Raw genomic sequence first — 18,273 nt, forward strand, 5'->3', positions numbered from 1 at the left:
TTGCTACAGTGGTGAGGGGGTGGTGGTGCGGGTGGGTGAAGGGGGACTAAAGCAATAGAAGAGAAGCTGTAATTTGCAGCTTATTGGTTTGTGCAGTTCTCTGTTTGACTGAGCAGTATCAGTGTTAATTATGAGTATGTATTTAAACCCAACAAAACTGTATTTAATCTAACAATCTGGCGTCTATGTAAATGGACCACTGCAATCTCTGACTCCAAACAATCTCGGAGGAACTGGGCAGCATGTCCAGGCCATTAAGCCACCATGAAAGCATGTGTGATTATACAGCTCCGAAAGATGTTTCCTTTGCTGTTCACTTCCAGAAAACACACAAACGTGATCTTAAACAGCTGGTCAAGTGGACATAGTTTGAGTTGGCTGCCATCCAAAGATTATGTCAACGATAATGGCATAGTGAGTTCTTGTTCTGCGCGAAAGAAGATCGTCCTCGTCTCATATTCGCTCTGTTAGGGTAAGGGGTTAATTGCGAGACACTGACAGATTGAGATGGAAAAGGTTTTCAGTACACCACCACTTCTGTTTTTTGTATTATTTTACGTTATTGCATAGACTTATCCTATAAATATATTCACTAGTCGATTTTCTACATGGGATGTGGGCTAGTCCGCCAACACTGAGGCAGACAGAAAAAGTAGGCTAAATGAACTTTTGAACTATTGTTTGGTTCATCTTTTTAAACCTCTTTGATATCACTTGAACATGCATTTTGATCCAATCCCCTCGCGAGGAAAGAATTCCTACCACAGTTTCTTGTGTCCCTTGAAGCTAAATAAAATGAAAATAAAATACTTGCTCTTTGGCTTAGTGAATTCCATTGTGACCAGTGCTGTGTGAAAGAACAATTTCAGAGCCTTGGGTTGCATGTAAACTATTTATTCCCACTCGGTTATTGTAGATTCATCTCAGTGGTGCAGACCAGCTTTTAAAAACGTTTGGTCCAATAGTGTTTGTTGTAGAGTGTGTGAGACTAGTCACCTGTTATATCTATAAGATGAATGTATATACATTGGCTTTTGTGTTTGTGTGCATTTTAGGTTGTTCCTGGTGAAAAGTGAACTGGAGTGTAGTGAACAGGAAAAAGATATCCTCGGTCAGGGAGGCAGCGGCACCATCATCTATAAAGCCAAGTACAGAGGCGAGCCAGCGGCCATCAAACGCTTCCACTTTAAGAAGTGCAGACAGCAGACACTCAACCACGGCACAGGTGAGAATACGTCGCTCAATATTTATTAGCCAAGCCGTATGCTATGCTGTCACTCTCTTAGAGCAGCTGTATATTACATGTACTATACATTTCACCACGAGGTACATGATACAGATTTGTGATCTATCTAAATCCAATCCGGAAGCCTGTGGAATCATGGGTAATCAGACTCACAGTAGCTTGGATAGCTTTCTGTAAGTTATTGTACATCCTAGCAAAAATTTATATTTGTTCTGTTTAAACATTTACTGACATTGGGCCTTTTTTTCAAGCTGGACTCGGACTGATTTATTTGTTGATCCTTTATGCAAGCATTTACAAAAGAAGTCTGATAAAGCATCAGCATGTTGCATGGCATAGAATCTGATTTGACTTCAAATCTTTTAATATGCACTTTTCTACACTCAATATTCTGTGCAATTTAAATTTCTTATTTTTTTTTTGTTCACAGCACTTAGCAGACACCTAACTAATCGTTCAATTATCACAAAGGAATCATAGCAGTTTTAAAAGCCGGTCTGTCTGCTTGAATTGATGGAACATTTAGAGCTCACTTATTATTGTGTAATATTAAATAGTCTTCCTGGCACAGGAATAGCTTCAAATTTTAGGTTTCTGCCTTCACTCTCATCATTCATTTCATGCTTCCAGCTGTTTCAGTTTTAAAGGCATCTCTAAACACAAATGAGCTGTATCGGTAGCGCACTTTGTACTGTACAGCTAATCAATGTATGCAACGTGACCATGAAGAAAATCAGTGTTTCTGAAACTCCTTTTGCAAACCATTTAATTCGGTTTGCCGACAGCTGAATCACATTGTTACGCATGTGCCAGTAACACTATGTGCCAGTAACAGCATGTGTGTTGCTGTGTTCTGCCCAGAAGTGTCCCAAAAGTCTCCATGAGGAAAATCAATACATTAAGACTTATTTATTTTACACCTACAATGATCTGACATAATGTTATGACCACTTAAAGGTGACATGAATAACATTTCTCCAACTATACACCAGCAAACTGGTGACAGGATTATGGGCATCCAGGGCTCATGGGGCCCATGCCTGGGGGGACCAAAGACCCAGCCCGTCTGGTCCGACCCAACAGAAAAGCCAATGCAACTTAAATCACCAGGAAAAATACATCTATAATCCATTATAGAAATGGATTAAAACACCCAGTATTTCATCTAGAAAACCAGAATGTGCTGGACAAACAAAATCGCGTCCAAGAAGGCCCCACCCAACAACCCATAGCACCCAAAGGATCCGATAGAATCCACACCACACCCCCAGAGGTCTTGTGCTCTAAAGGGCCAGTGTAGTAGGGCAAAACTACACAATATTGGGCTTAATATTTGTGTTGTAATGTTATGGCTAATCGGTGTTTTATTTAGGTATATAATCTTTAAGGATGGCTTTTGACAATAACTGGATCAGAAAGTTGTCTCAAGGTAGTGACGGAAGTGCAGTAATTTGTGCTACCTCAGATTTGTTAACATGAGTTCATTATGAGTGAGAGAGACGACTTACTGTACAGATACAAAGCAATAGTAATCATGTAGAGAATGTTTCGTACATAAAGTAACATTTTGCTAAAATTTAATTTGTATTCTGTTTTTTTAATCTCTAGTTTAAGGACAAATCAATATATTCTACCGAAGCATTGTGGAAACTTTTATGTTTTAACTTTAAGATCAAGTTGGTAAAAGATAATGTGTGAAAAGGAACTATTTTAACAAGCATGTTAGTAAAAATGGTTATTATAAAGAGGTATAAAACTAGACTTGCTAGCATTGGGATTCCCTTAAATTAACCAATGCTGTGATTTGATGAAAGTTTTGATTCAGTTTGTTGTTGCCCAGTGCTCCAGGAGACCATGTGAAGTGTATTGATTAGGTACAGTATGTGTTATAGAAAAACCAGCACAAGGCTAACTGATTCAGTTTCAAATCAGTTACTGTGTATCAAAAACCTCCATAATACTCATTCACCATCATGTTGTCATCAACAAAACAGCGGCACGCTCTGTACAGATGATAGCAGGCAAAGGTTTTAAACAGAACAGTCTGGATTGATCATTTTCTTGTTGATTTTAGTGCAAACCAAGATCAATTGAGTGAAGAGACAGTGCTAAGGCTTGTGTGTAAATGCTGTGAGTGACTTTTGCTTCAGGTGTTATCTTATTTTCCTTTGTGATCATTCCTAAAAATCGGGCAGGAATGTTGTGGTGGTGGTGTTGTTTTTTTTTATAAATAAAGAGATTAGGTTCTAAATGTGGAGGCAGGGCATGCTTCAGTGGAACTGGAATTAAATCTTTAAATGTGATTTTCTCGCTTATCACTTTTGCGGAAATCGTGATTTTAAGATGGCAGAACGTTACTTGTGGTTGCAATACACACAAAAGGAAAACATTAGAGTTTATTATTTGAGTTCAAGACAGTTTCCAGAACAATATATAGCAGAAAATAGTATTTTGCATGTTCTCATTGGAGACTCTTTTAACATTGTTGCAGGAATTGAAGTCATTTTGGAAGAAGCTTTCTAAATTAAAAAAGATTTGTTCTGAGAGACAGCAGTAAAGCACTTTAAAGTGTAAAGTCTCCGTTCTTTGGTTCCACATGCAGCGGCTGATGTGAGGCTTCAATCACATACTAATATTTGTAACTAAAGTATTGTGATAGTATTGCATACAATGCGCTTCCTTTGTTAAGCTGAATATCAACAAGCAGTTGCATGTTATTTTAAGGAAAACATAATAAACAATAATTAAGGCCTTTGTTAATTTGTTAAATGCCATTGTTTTAAAAATAATTGAGCATAAATTAACAATCTAAATTAAAATCATATTATTGCATTGAGGTTCTCAGAGGTGTCATATGGTTTCTGCAGATGTTTGATGCCACTAATACTACAGTATCTGTGCCATGTTTTTTCAAGTGAGTTTATGTACACGCAGACTTGCTAATGTAAACCGTAAATAATCGGCTTATAAACTTTGGATTGCAAACATAATTCGTTCCAGAAGCGTGTATATCAAAGCAAATTTCCTCGTGAGAAATCATGGAAACTCAGATGATTAATTTCACAACCCAAAAATATTCATATAAAAATACAAATTAAATTTGTAAATAAAATATAATAAAAATAAAACAAATTAATCTCCACTTTACCTTTAAAAATTATCACATCTGACAAAACGCAAACAAATCGCATGTGTACTACTCATATGTCAAGACCTTGCTTGTTTATCAAGTTAAAACTTATTCAAAAGTTTTGCTTTTCTTGCAAAACGCTTACAGATCAAGTTATTCGCAATGCAAGGTTCCACTGTATATATAAAATTTGATTATGTTAAAAAATTTCTTACTTTATTGTCTTTTTACACAAGTTAAATGAATCCTGTGTTGTATTTGTTTTGTCCTTTCACATTAATTACCAGATAAGTAAGATAAGTAAGTATATGTGGGAGCCAATTCGCTGCAGTGGCTGAGCTGCATTAATGGAACGTTTAGCTCATGCCACATTCACAGCACTCTTTCACTATTGTTTATTTATTTATTTATTTTCAAGCAAGCTTTGCCTTTATAAATTTTTGTAGGTGTCGCTAATTATAAATCAGCTGTTCCATCACCACACCTCATACTTTACAGGTGATCACGAGTGATCATCATTCACATACTGTATGAGCAGGAAGAAAATCAGCATAAATATATTGTTCATGAAATTTACTAAAAGATTGATAAATAAGGCACATGCCCATATCATCCTCTTTCCAGTGTTGGTCATTTTGAGGGGTGTATTCTGGGAAGCTTTTGATTGGTCTGTGACACTGATCTTCTGCTGGAAAGTGAGTGTCTGGCTCATGCTGTGTTCAAGGTCAGATGTCGGGGCCTTGTTGATCTCATCTGGCTTGAGCTCCTTACATCCTCTAATGAATTATGGTTATGTCAGGTTACCAGGCTGGGCTGTAAACATACCACCACTTTTCTCTTACTTTCTCCACACACCACACACTTACAGCAGAACCTTGGGGTTTATTTAAAGACACACAGGTGAACCATAGAGAAAAGTTTTGTGTATTTGAGGGTACATTAGTGTCGGATGTTTATCTGGGAACAAAAACAGGCTTGTAGACTGCCTTTTTTTTTCTCAGGCTAGATGTGTCCTACCACTTTTATTTGTTTATTTATTTATTTATTTTTATTTTGCAGCTGTTTTCATCCGGGGTTATTTAGTATCTGAAATGAGCCATTTTCTTTGTTTTTAAATGAATAAATATGTCTCACACAATCGTACACTTTTTCCTGACTATATAACACACGCATGCATTGTACAAGGGTTGGTTTGGCTGACACACACATATATGCAGTCAGTATTGGCCCACAATACGGCCTCCTTGCATGTCCCAACACTCCAGCTGCAGCCAAATGTCATTGAATAGTCAAACAACTAGTCAAACAGCAGCAGTGCCAGCATTTTCTATATGATTTCTCAAATGACGCCATTGAATTAGTCTTGTCTTGGCATTGTCACGCTTGGCACCTCCAATGGCAATTGCACCATGCTGAAGCATTCAGATCGCCCTCTCTCTGCAACTAATGTCTAAACGTGGCACGATGGTTTACTTTTAGTACCAAGAAATCAGATTTATAAACAAATGATGTGAAAAAAGACAGAAACTTTAACTTACCTCTGTTCCTAATGTAATAAATAATTATTTCCTTTGTATTTTTGCAGTGTGATGTTTCTTTTGTCCATGAGTACACTATTCCTTTAAAGCCTGCTGAATAGCGAATTGCAAAAATGAGCTATTTTTGGGTTGTGAGCTCATTTCAGATATGGGTGAATGAATGTCTGCACTGATTGTGTCGAATGAGCAAGTTTGTATTATTATTTTTTTCATTATGGCCAGAGGATATGTGTGTGTGTGCTTGTGTGTGTGTGTGTGTGTTTGCACGTGTGCTTGTCTTTATCAGCCAACTCAGCAGAGCACATTACAACTCTCCCATGCTGAGTCATACTCTACTAGTTTCAGAGCTGTTTTTTCTTTTTCCTCCCACTCTTTTATCTTTCATAGCTGCCCATCCAATCTGGCATAACCATGCCGCATCCCATCTGTAGTACATTGGTCTTTTCTTGCAGAACCAGTGAATAGAGGTAACTGTGCAACCGCAGATGACAAATGGGTTTAAAAAAAGTACTGCCAAAACCAGTGGAATTGCTCAATTTGCCCTCTCACTTTCTCTTACTCTCACTCTCTCTTACTCTCTCTTACTCTCTATCACTCTCTATCACTCTCTATCACTCTCTCTCACTCTCTTACTCTCTCTCACTCTCTCTCACTCTCTCTCACTCTCTCGTACTCTCTCTTACTCTCTCTCACTCTCTCACTCTTTCTCTCTCACACTCTCTCTCTCTATCACTCTCTCTCACTCTCTCTCACTCTCTCGTACTCTCTCTTACTCTCTCTCACTCTTTCTCACTCTCTCTCTCACACTCTCTCTCTCTCTCTCTCTCACTTTCTCTCACTCTCTCGCTCTCTTTGTGCTACATTTACAAAATTATTTGGGATGATGTTCGAATGCAAAAAACGTACTGCGACCAGCCAGAAGCCAGCTTTAGAGCTTTGTGGCCTGGCTATCCAGCAGCTCATATTTTATATCACACTTGATTTATTCATGAACAAATTCTATGGTTTCAGTGGTACAAAACTGTAAATCATATTTTATGAATCAACCTTTTTGTTCATTTAATGTTTGCAAGAAGTTCCTGCCATTGGTCACATTTTAGCAACTAAAACACTTCTTGCCTCTTGCCAGCATCCCGCTGTTTTTCTCTCTCACTTAAACATAACAGATTATAAAGTATACACGACATGAAAAATGATCGACAGCTTTATTAAAACCCATTTCATGGCTGCGCTACATGTTATCAAGGACGACAGCAAGAATAAAACGGACCAACTTTAAGTATCGATTTTAAAGCAGTCAGTGCCAAGAGGAGTCATAGGTTAAGCATTAATGTCTATTTATTTCATATTTTCCTTCATTTATATGTCTTTTCTAAATGTTTTGATTGTGTTCTTATGCAAAAATATAACTATAGTGTTGGAAATTGATAATATTGATTAATATTTTTTGGGTGGTTGGAACAGATTAACTACATTTACATTTACAACTTTATCAGATTGAGTGTATTTAATATTAACCCATGATTTACCTTTTAGCTGGAGCTAATGTCAGTCAGCACCTTATTCAACTGTGCTGTGGTATAATTAGGCAGTATTTTGCTATATTGTGATAATGCTAGGCAGCACAGTGGCATAATGGTTAGCATTGTTAGCACTGTGGCCTCATACCTCCAGCGTCGAGGGTTCGATTCCCGCTTCCAGTCTGTGAGCATGGAGATTGCATGTTTTCCCCGTATAATATATATTTATATATATATTTCTGTTTATTCTGCTTTTGAATATCAGTTAATTTTAGGGGTTCTGGAGTTCAATCCCAGATAGTGTAAAATTTCAATCTAGTGACAAGGATGTACAATCTCATGTACAACAAGTAGTGCCCTTGATTAGGGGTTAGAATTTCTTGTGTGACTGGGTTGTGGATTTTGCCAGGCAGCTACTCTCACTTCAGCACTGCAGACTGTGCCGATGTACTGATGACAGTCTAATTATCGGTTGTTAAAACACCAGAGACATTTGTGCATACAATACAGTTAAAGGTTTCAGTGCTGTTATGCTCTATTATCAACACTCGTGGAATATCTCTTGTCCAATCAGATTAATTGGTTGGATTTGTGTTGTATAATATAATAATATATTTTGCCTTTATAATGATGACTGAACAAAAGAAACAAGAGATTTCCTGATGAATGCCGTTTTACCAAAGTTTTAGTAAAACAACCCTTGCTTGCTCCAAAGGGCTTCTGTTTTTAAAGAGGCAGACAGGAAGTCCAGAGTCCAAAATAAACCCAAATGGCATTTGCAGACAGGAGGATGTCTATTATATTTTCTAAATGTGGAACTAAGCATTTGTTCAATCCCATGCTTTATGCATTCAGATTTTCCCCCATGCCCAGGATAATGGGTTCAGTATAATAACCCACAGCAGACAAGTGGGTCTGCACAACAGCAGGCTCTTTACTGTCTTTTTAAACACAAAGAATTATAAAGATTCAGTATTCGCACATCTTGCATTTTCATCACAGCTCTTGTTTCATTTCTCACTTTTGCCTTTAAGAGCAGCCTAAAATGACTGTTGTAGACATGCAGCTGCCTTTCACAGTTCTCACAACCCCTCTGGTTATAGTAAGCACTTTCTAAATATAGTAGCTCATCGATATGAATGTATTTTATTTGTTAATGTGCATGGAAAAACAAGAACAAGCAAATACTTTAAATGTATTAACTCTTTTGTGGTTATAGAAATGCATGTGGATTTGATCATTTTTACATTAATTTATGTGATGAATGCTAGATTTTATACTGAAGATGTTCTGGAGAACAGTAACATTTTTTATGAAGTGGACTAAAGTTTTCCTGTTCCAAGAGTTTCCGAACTAAAATGTCTTTTAAAAGTGAGGTTTTAAATTGTGGCCTATGACAGGAGCATCAGGAAGTGTACTGAAAGCTTTATAGCCGACCCTTTACCCTGTACATCACTTCTTTGAAGCTGTTTCCTGTGCCGGAAGTTTGAGTGTGATCAAAGTTAAAAATGCTATACAAACTAAGGGAAACTTTCCAAGTGAGATGTGCCTGTGCAGTCGACGCCCGGCAGCACCCTTCTCCTAACATTCTGTATAGTCAATAAGGATGTAATAAACCCTATCAATCCACAACGCTTACATCCTATAATATACTATTTGTACATAGTATAGCATTTTGAACATATAGTATTTACATATTAAATATTATTTAAAACCTTATATTTTATCTATATCCAACTATTAATTTTACTCTAGTATGTAGCTGTGCATTATTGCAGGAATTTATTTATTGACATTTATAAGCAAACTGATTGTTTTACCAGTGTGTACAGTATGTTGAACTGACTTATCTATTCCAACTCTATCTAGAATTATTTTAAACAAAATCAACAATCAAGTAAAAATAAATGTAAATTTAGTGCACTGCAATTAAATGATACTAATGTAAAAGCAGTTACTCTGACTTTTGTTCACAGAAAAGTGGTTATTATGGTCTCGATTATATGAGGATGTAAATTGAAGAAATATATGACTAACAATTATGTTAACAGAAGGTAAAGAGAACTAATTAATCCATTTTGCTGGACGTCAGCATGTCCATTGCTTGACCTTTGGGAACGTCCTGTTGCTCATAAGCCAATCAAGGGTTGAAGTGGCTCAGTCTATTGAGATCAGAAGACAGCAGGGGTAGATGAGTGTAAAAACCTATATCCAGGATTCTGGTTCATTGCATGCTGACCCTGTATCGCTTTAAAAGACTTCCTATATAGATATACAACCCCCGTAAAAATACTGTTAGCTACATAAATCTTTTTGATAAACAGTATTAGTCTGACAGTGCTTTTTATTCTAGCATCCAATACCCCGAGATGAAATCCTTAACTGGCTCAGCCCTGCCATGATCTGTTAAAGTGCTAATCAGTCACCTCCACTTCTTTCCAAACTGTTGGTCTAAAAGTCACAGTTATGAAAAGGACCCTGTTCTATAGCAGTTACCTTGTGTAATGCTGAAACTGCCTTCTATACATTATCCACAGTGTGAGTCTTTCAGCACAGCTGGAGAGAAACAGTATCCCTGCTCATTAAGGACATATGGTCACGAGGGCTGATGCCAAACCATTATGAGCCCTCCAGCTACAAAATTTAATTGTTGCACCACTTCACTCAGGCACTTGGTAGCTGATGGTTTCCTTTTCCTAGAATCACATGTTGTTTACAGGAGCTGGAGCAGTTTTATGACTTAAAGCTTAGAAAACTAGTCAAATCATTTAAATGGCTGTGATGTTTCTCTGTTTCAAAGCCCTTGATGGTACATTCACACTTTTCTACCTATCGAACCCTATATCTGAAGTTTTATTGGATTAATTTATAGCCCACTAGACCAAGAGTAAGGGTATTCAGCTAAATACCCTATACCAAGCAACTAAAAGGCCTGAATGGTGGCCGTTACCTTTTAATGCCATTTAAATAACCCTATAACATAAAATGTTGTTTCTTGGTTTGACTAAGAAACCTCTAAACTTTTATTAACTATCTTATTGTCACTCATTTAAATGTTACATTAAAAAAAATCCTAAAAGTATGTGAAAACTATTACTATTATTAATTATGCCAGCTTCGGAAAATTTACATACATGCAAGTGACAGGTTGCAATCGTGAATCAAAGAGTTTCCAGTTCCAGGATCCTGCAACAGAAAAACATTGAACCCATCATCAGGAGATTCTGAGCTCAATTTTGGATAATGCCACAGCCATTTGTGGCTAGGAGTTTAGAGCAATTTGGCAGGTATTTGGGGAGAAAAATAAAGGGAAAAAGAAAAAAAACCTGGAGTCTCTGAACCTGTGGTAGTTTGTTCATACATTGCATTTTTTAAATGCTTGGTTTAAGTCTGCAACTGGATGATGGTCCTCCAGTTTATGATTTCTGCCTCCGATCGTTTTTCCCATTTTAGTTTGCAATCCGAGAAACACTGGCCTGCACGGATCCTTTAGTCAATTTATACAATAACGGCTTCTTGTGCCCTCCCAGATACCATGCTGAAGCACTTGCAGTCGATGGACGCTTCCAGAAGCTTCTCCGAGTTTCGGCAGGAGTCTAGCATGTTACACACCCTGCAACACCCCTGCATCGTGTCCCTGCTGGGCATCAGCATTCACCCGTTGTGTTTTGCACTACAGCTGGCTCCACTTGGGAGCCTCAACACTGTGCTGGAGGAACGTAGCAAAGGTGAGATTGGCAAACATCACGGTAGTAAGACTGGTCACAGCAGGCTGCTTTTACAAGCATGGATTATTAATGCAGTGTGTTTACATTATGACAGAATTATGATAAGACATGATACATTACCCTAATAGGGATCACAGTGTTCACCGCATAGGGCACAGATGGAAGCAATTATGTGGCAGTGCATACAAAGCCAATATTTACACTGACAGATATGTAATAGCAATATTTTAAAAGTCTAAATTCTATAAGCTAAAATATATATTTTTTTTAAACACCATTTAAATTTTGTTATTTATTATTACATTTATTTTTGTCTTATTGTCTAACTTGTGAATTTTCTGTAAAGCTGAACTTTCAGAAAATTCCAGGGTTCTGGCTGGTAAGAAAGACGTGACATGTCTGCCTTTAATACTTTTATAATTACAAATTATTACGAGTTTTATAAAATGATTCCAAAATTCCTAATTAGTACAATGATAAAGTTGCCAGTACAGGTGATGGAAATGCTGTTCCTCTGCAGAATAGCTGGACTTACACTTGATAATTTAGGAGAACCTCGGAGAGTAGAGTTGCTGCTCCTCCAAAGTGAGAAATGGTTCAGACAACTTATGGCACCTATTAAAGCTGTTTTATGTGCATCCCCCTGAAGAGATCTCACAATTTGTTCAGGAACATCCAGGGATCTTTGAAGAGGACCCGGAATCTATAGCTGGGAATAAAGAAGTGTAGCTCAACCCTCATAGCCTGTTGCAATCATGAAGTGGTTATTTGAGTTAAATAAGTCAGTTTTAAAAATATGTGATGGTTTAAGGTTGTGCTACTATTACCTACTGTAAGGCATAATATTGATTATCGTCCTAATGTGTTTATTTCTATATGTGTTAATGTGTCTTAGTAAACTTTTGTATCGGTTATTCTCCACAGGCTCCTTGTTTATGCCCCTGGGCTACATGCTGACCTTCAAAGCCGCCTATCAGGTTGCTGCAGGCTTGGCCTACCTTCACAGGAAGAACATAATCTTCTGTGATCTGAAGTCGGACAACATCCTCGTGTGGTCACTGCAGGTGGAGGACTCGGTTAACGTCAAACTGTCCGACTATGGCATATCCCGCCAGTCTTTTCATGAGGGAGCATTGGGAGTGGAGGGCACGCCGGGATACCAGGCTCCTGAGATCCGCCCTGGCATCGTCTATGATGAGAAGGTACACAACATGACACATCCAGGCTTGTTTTTTTTTTTTTTTTTTACCCAAAATAACAAAGTTCTCTCAAACTGGTTTTAGAAAATATATTTTATATAAGACCTCACGCAAAGGTGGTTTTGCACTTTGCTGGCTGAGGTAGAAATGACAAAATCTATACAGATAATTCAGTACATAACTATTAACAACATGAAGCCCCACTATGATGGAGTGAGTGACCTTCCATCCAAGTTAGAGAACATATTTATGAGAATTAAAAACTATCTTTATTTCTTAAATACTCCTCTTTTACACTAATGTATTTATCCCAGCGTTTCACTAAGGCTCGAATACCATCAAGGTAGAAAGACTGCTGCTTCATGTCTGAAACGCTGGCGTCCCAGGAAACCCTTTAAAGCCCTCAAACATGTTGCACAGATGTTTCCGTCTCTTGCATCGATTTTCATGGATTAGACATTTCATTTCATTTTAAAGGTTTATAGAATTGACTGCCGTGGGCTCTGAGCCACCTCAGCCAGGATTGTCATTCATGGACGTACTCCCCTCTTTAAAATTTTTGCACCATTGACGTGTTTGCTGCGGTAAATAGTCTCATAACCTTCATCAGAAGTCTCGGTTTGAGTTAAACACTGCTTGTACAGTATATAGTCATATTTAATTAATTAATACAAATTTTTTTTGAGTATTTTGACAATGCCACATTTTTATAATCTTGCCTCTGTATACCATTACATTTTCACATGAAGCAATTTAGAGACATGGTTGAAATGTAGACTTGTACTGCATAACCATTTAGAAATTCCTGACTTGGTTAAGTTTCTCAATCTTAAAAAGAAGGAATGCACTGATAAGTTCAGCAACTAAAAAAATCCTTGAAGGCCATAGCAAAAAGCTAAAATGGATGATCGCAGAATTTTTTTCTTGTTGGGGGGAAAAACATTAAAACATGAAGCAAAGTCATGAATAGGTAGACACATCATCGTCAGAGTCTACAATCACAAGATAACTTATCAAAGGTAAATACAGGGATATTACTTTAACTATAAACTGGTAACATTCATAAACAAAAAGCCTGATAAAAAAAAAAAAAGAAAAGGTGTCCAGTTCTGATGCAAGATTATGTTGTACCAGAATGATCTGGAGAAGAGTATGGAGAAGAAAAGGAAGACCTCATGTTTTAAAGCATACCAAGTCATCGGACATGGTGAATGCAGTGTTATGGCATGGGCATGTATGGCTGCCAATAGAACTGGGTCACTAGTGTTTACCAGTGATGTGACTGTTGAAAGAAATAGCAGACTGAATTCTGAAAATCTATTGTTGTGGTGTACAGATGCAAAAATATAAATACCGTGTCCCCTGTCCAAATACTTACTGACTTGACGTTATGGATGTTAGGCAATATCTGGTATACATTACTGTAAGTGGGTGTGTTACTATTTCATGCATTGTGGTCAACAAAAATGTCTAAAATGCATTTCATTAGGTTACTATTATTTACTTTTTCGCTATTACCAATTACAGTATAAACATAAGACCAAAAAGATGTTAAAAAGATGATAAAATGCATGCTCAATATACCAGACCTACACTACTATGGCGCAAAAAAAACAATAGAGACATGTTGGAGATCCCCCAAACTTTTCTAATTCATCTTCTAATTCATGAGATCACTTGTTCTAGAAAGAAATAGTTTTTTTCGTGAGTGCTTTTTCATTTACTGATTATTTAAACAGCCCAGGTTTTTGTTACAGTCTTTCAAATCGCTCAAAGTGGGTATGTAAAGACCTTTGCCAGTTTTCCTTTTTACTTTTTACTTTCAGAGAGATAGGAGCTGACCTTGAATCATTCCAGGAGTCAAGATTTATCTACGCCAAAATTGTACTTTGATAGGAAACAGTAGCTGAAGTCATTTATATGATGACATCATCCTCATGATTATCCTTGCCACGTTCTCTGACAAAACCACAACCTCACCCAAGCTCTCAGTGCCCAAACCTAGTGACTTCACTATGGGAAACCTGAGGTGGTCTCACTTTCCAGCCTGTAATTTCAAATGGTGTTCTCTCATTTTGTGATTAGGCGCAGTCATTTTTACCACTAGACATTGATGTGCCAAAAGACTCTTTACTTACAATGCAGTATTCTTTTTTAGATAGTAGCACTGCTCACATACAGTAGGTTTGCATTTTTCAAAATTAACCCTATAGAAATATATGTATTATTTGTGTAATCAGAAGATTTAAATGGTTTGATCTTTTTTTTTCTTTTTTGTTTAAAAAAAAGACCTTAACGGTTTTCCTCACTGAACCTATTAGTGAAACCGAATCACATTTTTGTTTTATGTTAAGTTTTTATGATATATGAGGAAATCTTTTATGGGAGATAAGATATAAGAATAAGGTCATTACCCAATATGTTTGTTTTGGGTCGAAAATCACACTTTTTATATTATTATCATTTATTATTATTATTAGCCAATTTAGTGTTGGAGGTTTCATGGCTAAATTTGACCAGTCTGGTGGCCAGTCTTCATTGATTGCACATTGCACCAGTAAGAGCTGAGTGTGAAGGTTTAATTAGCAGAGTAATAGCACAGTTTTGCCTATCAAAAGAGTAGTTGATGCGCGTCTCGCTGGTGGGTCTCGCTGGCGCATCTGTGACCAAGACAGCAAGTCTTTGTGATGTATCAAGAGCCATGGTAATGTCAACATACCATCGATCAGGACGAACCACATCCAACAGGAGTAGCTGTGGATGCAAGAGAAACCTGTCTGAAAGGGATGTCCAGGTGCTAACCCAGACTTTATCCAAAAAAGATGTGAACCTCAACTCTCCTGTTTCCACCAAAACTGTTTGTCGAGAGCTCCACAAGGTCAATGTACATGGCCGGGCTGCTATAGCCAAACCTTTGGTCACTCGTGCCAATGCCAAACGTCGGTTTCAATGATGCCAGCAGCGAAAATCTTGGGCTGTGGACAATGTGAAACATGTATTGTTCTCTGATGAGTCCACCTTCCACATCCGGAAGAGTTACGGTGTGGAAAAGCCCCAATGAAGCGTACCACCCAGACTGCTGTATGCCTAGCGTGAAGCATGGGGGTGGATTAGTGATGGATTGGGCTGCAATATTATGGCATTCCCTGGGCCCAATACTTGTGCTAGATGTGTGCGTCACTGCCAAGAACTACCGAACAATTCTGGAGGACCATGTGCGCGCAATGGTTCAAACATTGTGTCCTGAAGATGGTGCCATGTATCAGGATAATATTGCAACAATACACACAGCAAGACTGCTGACAGAGTGGTTTGATGAACACGAAAAGTGAAGTTGAACATCTCCCATGACCTGCGCAGTCACCAGACCTAAATATTACTGAACCACTTTGGGGTGTTTTGGAGAAGCGAGTCAGATAACGTTTTCCTTTACCAGCATCCTGTAGTGACCTGGCCACTATTCTGCAAAAAGAATGGCTCAAAATCCCTCTGGCCACTGTGCAGGACTTGTACCTGTCCGTCCCATTCATACTAATGAATTGTGGTCTAAAACCAGACGTTTCAGTTTCATTGTTTAACCCCTGTATATATAGAACCAAAGGTATAGTTCTGTTGGATCACACTAGAGCAACATTTCTCCAGGTGAAAAGAAAACATATTGCAAACTGTAGTTCACAAAATTCATGTAATTGATTCAATCCTTAAAACTTCAGAATGAAGTTTTAGTAAGCTAGATACTTGATTTTCCGCATGAACATAAATGCTATTCGTAAAGTCAGTCTAACATTGGATTGTGTGGTCAGAAGCAGTGATTATAAAAATGAGCCATAGTTCAACCATTCACATTACATACAGTTAGAAGTATGTACTACTAATAGCTTGTAGTTACAAGTTATTGTAATAAATGTAAAAAATGTAAATGATTGCTGTACAATAATTCCAGATTTCAAGATATGTCAGAATATTTACCAAACTAAGCAAGTTCAGATAAATGCATAAAAAAAACTCTTGTATAACACAAATGCTTTCATAAAAAACTCTCATGTAAATGAAGATGCTAGCGAGACTCAAGTAACATCTTAATGATTCTGGAGGATATAAAAGCTTGTGACTGAAATGTCGAAGACTCTTTGAGTTGTTTTGTTTGGTTTTGTTGTACTTTTTTAATCAGGGTTCAGACACACTGCTTCATTACCGGAGACATTATCCAAGGAGGATAAAGATTACAGCTAAATAAAGTCACGCCTCCAGGGACTCAATTACTCGCCTATTTTCCAAAGTCTTTTTCTATTAAAGAAGATATTTAGCTTGTTGATACTTTTCAGTTAAATTGCATTAGTTGCCACATTTCAAGCTAGTTCATTAGACTTTCAGGAAATTTCACATTATCTCCAATATGGTTCAATCCACAAATATGATATGCTGTTTTATATAGAGAGAAAATATACAGCATACTTTCTGGAAATGAATAAAGACATACTGTACGTTAATTTAGTAACATTGAAATAAGCTTCTGGTTAGAACCACATTAAATATTAATAATGAAATATCCGTGGGCAGTTTGTTTAATATTATTGCTGCAGAATATACTGTGAAAGTCTAGTTCCTCTTAAATGGTTACTAAAACTACAGAGAATAAAATGTTTAAGGAATTAAGTTTTCCAACACCGTCCTTTTAGCCAAAAGCCTTAGAGCAACACTTTACAGGAAAGCCAAAATCTTAAGAGGAACCAGGCTTAATAGGGAACCCATTATCTAGTGGCTGACACCAGGTCATGGGATTTTGATAACTGCAAGTACAACATGTATTGAAAATATTTAGAAACTTCTGCATGTCCATATTGTTTTATGATTATCATAGAGGACATCCGATGACAAAAGAATGAGTGTTTCTTTGTATTGATGACTGATAAATATCTGAGAGTACATATCTGTTTAAGGACCGAATGTCCCTACACGTATAGACATATCTGACCGCGCACCAGTGTACAAAGCAAGGTCCACAGCAGAACTGGCATGAACAAAGCCCTGACCTCAACCCGATAGAACACCTTTGGGATGAATTGGGGCAAAGACTACCAGCCAGACCTTCTCATCCAACATCAGTGTCTGACCTCACAAATGCGCTTCTGAAAGAATGGTCAAATATTCTCATCAAAACACTTCTAAACCTTGTGGAAAGCCTTCCCAGAACAGTTGAAGCTGTTATGAATGCAGTGAAGTAGGCCAACATCATGTTAAACCCTATGGATTAAGAATAAGATGTTACTTAAGTTTAAATGCCTGTGAATGCAGGCAAGCGAATACTTTTGGCGACTTTAGTGTCTGTATGTATATGTCCAATAGAAATACTGTTTAATCACTTTCTTCATGTTATTTTTCTTAGTATTCTGTTTCATTTTTAACAATAGGACTAGGGTCTGTTGAGGAAGGGAGATAGTGTTAATATTCATTCAGCTTATTCGTCTGTGGTAATCAGGGATACTGATGCTGAACCCAGAGTTCAATAGACACACCCTCAAGAGTTTTACAGAAGCTTTAAATCTTTCTCATCCTTTTCGATTATGTTTAAAACCCTTCAAAGAAAAGTTTGAAATCCATTCCAGCAGCAATGTCGATAAACCCTTAGATTTAGGCTCTTTTGAACTTTTAACTTTAGCTCCGATTTTCCAAAGATCTCACTAAGATTATGTTAAGATAGTGCATTTCAGGTCAGATCTGTTGCTGTCCTACTCTGCCTGACTAAAAAAAAAAAAAGTCCCACAACCTATTTCCTTTGAACACTTTAATCTTTGATTACAGCGCACAGTGTGGTGGCCAGTTCATGTGTGAAACAGATTTCTCATGCTCCCAGAACCACTCTTTCACAGTTTGAGTCTTGAAATATGCCTGTGCCAATAGAAAAAATAAAC

The 18,273-nt window shown here is 37.4% G+C and overlaps 1 protein-coding gene across 1 annotated transcript in view; it reads left to right on the plus strand.

Moving 5' to 3' along the window:
* lrrk1 (leucine-rich repeat kinase 1) overlaps positions 1 to 18,273 on the plus strand; it is a 112,068-nt gene that overhangs the window by 69,689 nt on the left and 24,106 nt on the right. Inside the window, exons 25-27 of the mRNA XM_053513014.1 lie at positions 1,056 to 1,225; positions 10,965 to 11,162; positions 12,087 to 12,364. Of these exons, the coding sequence (XP_053368989.1) occupies positions 1,056 to 1,225; positions 10,965 to 11,162; positions 12,087 to 12,364 (646 nt within the window). The remainder of the gene's footprint in view (positions 1 to 1,055; positions 1,226 to 10,964; positions 11,163 to 12,086; positions 12,365 to 18,273) is intronic.

The sequence above is a fragment of the Clarias gariepinus genome, chromosome 15 (genome assembly GCF_024256425.1).
Source record: "Clarias gariepinus isolate MV-2021 ecotype Netherlands chromosome 15, CGAR_prim_01v2, whole genome shotgun sequence".
NCBI lineage: Eukaryota > Metazoa > Chordata > Actinopteri > Siluriformes > Clariidae > Clarias > Clarias gariepinus.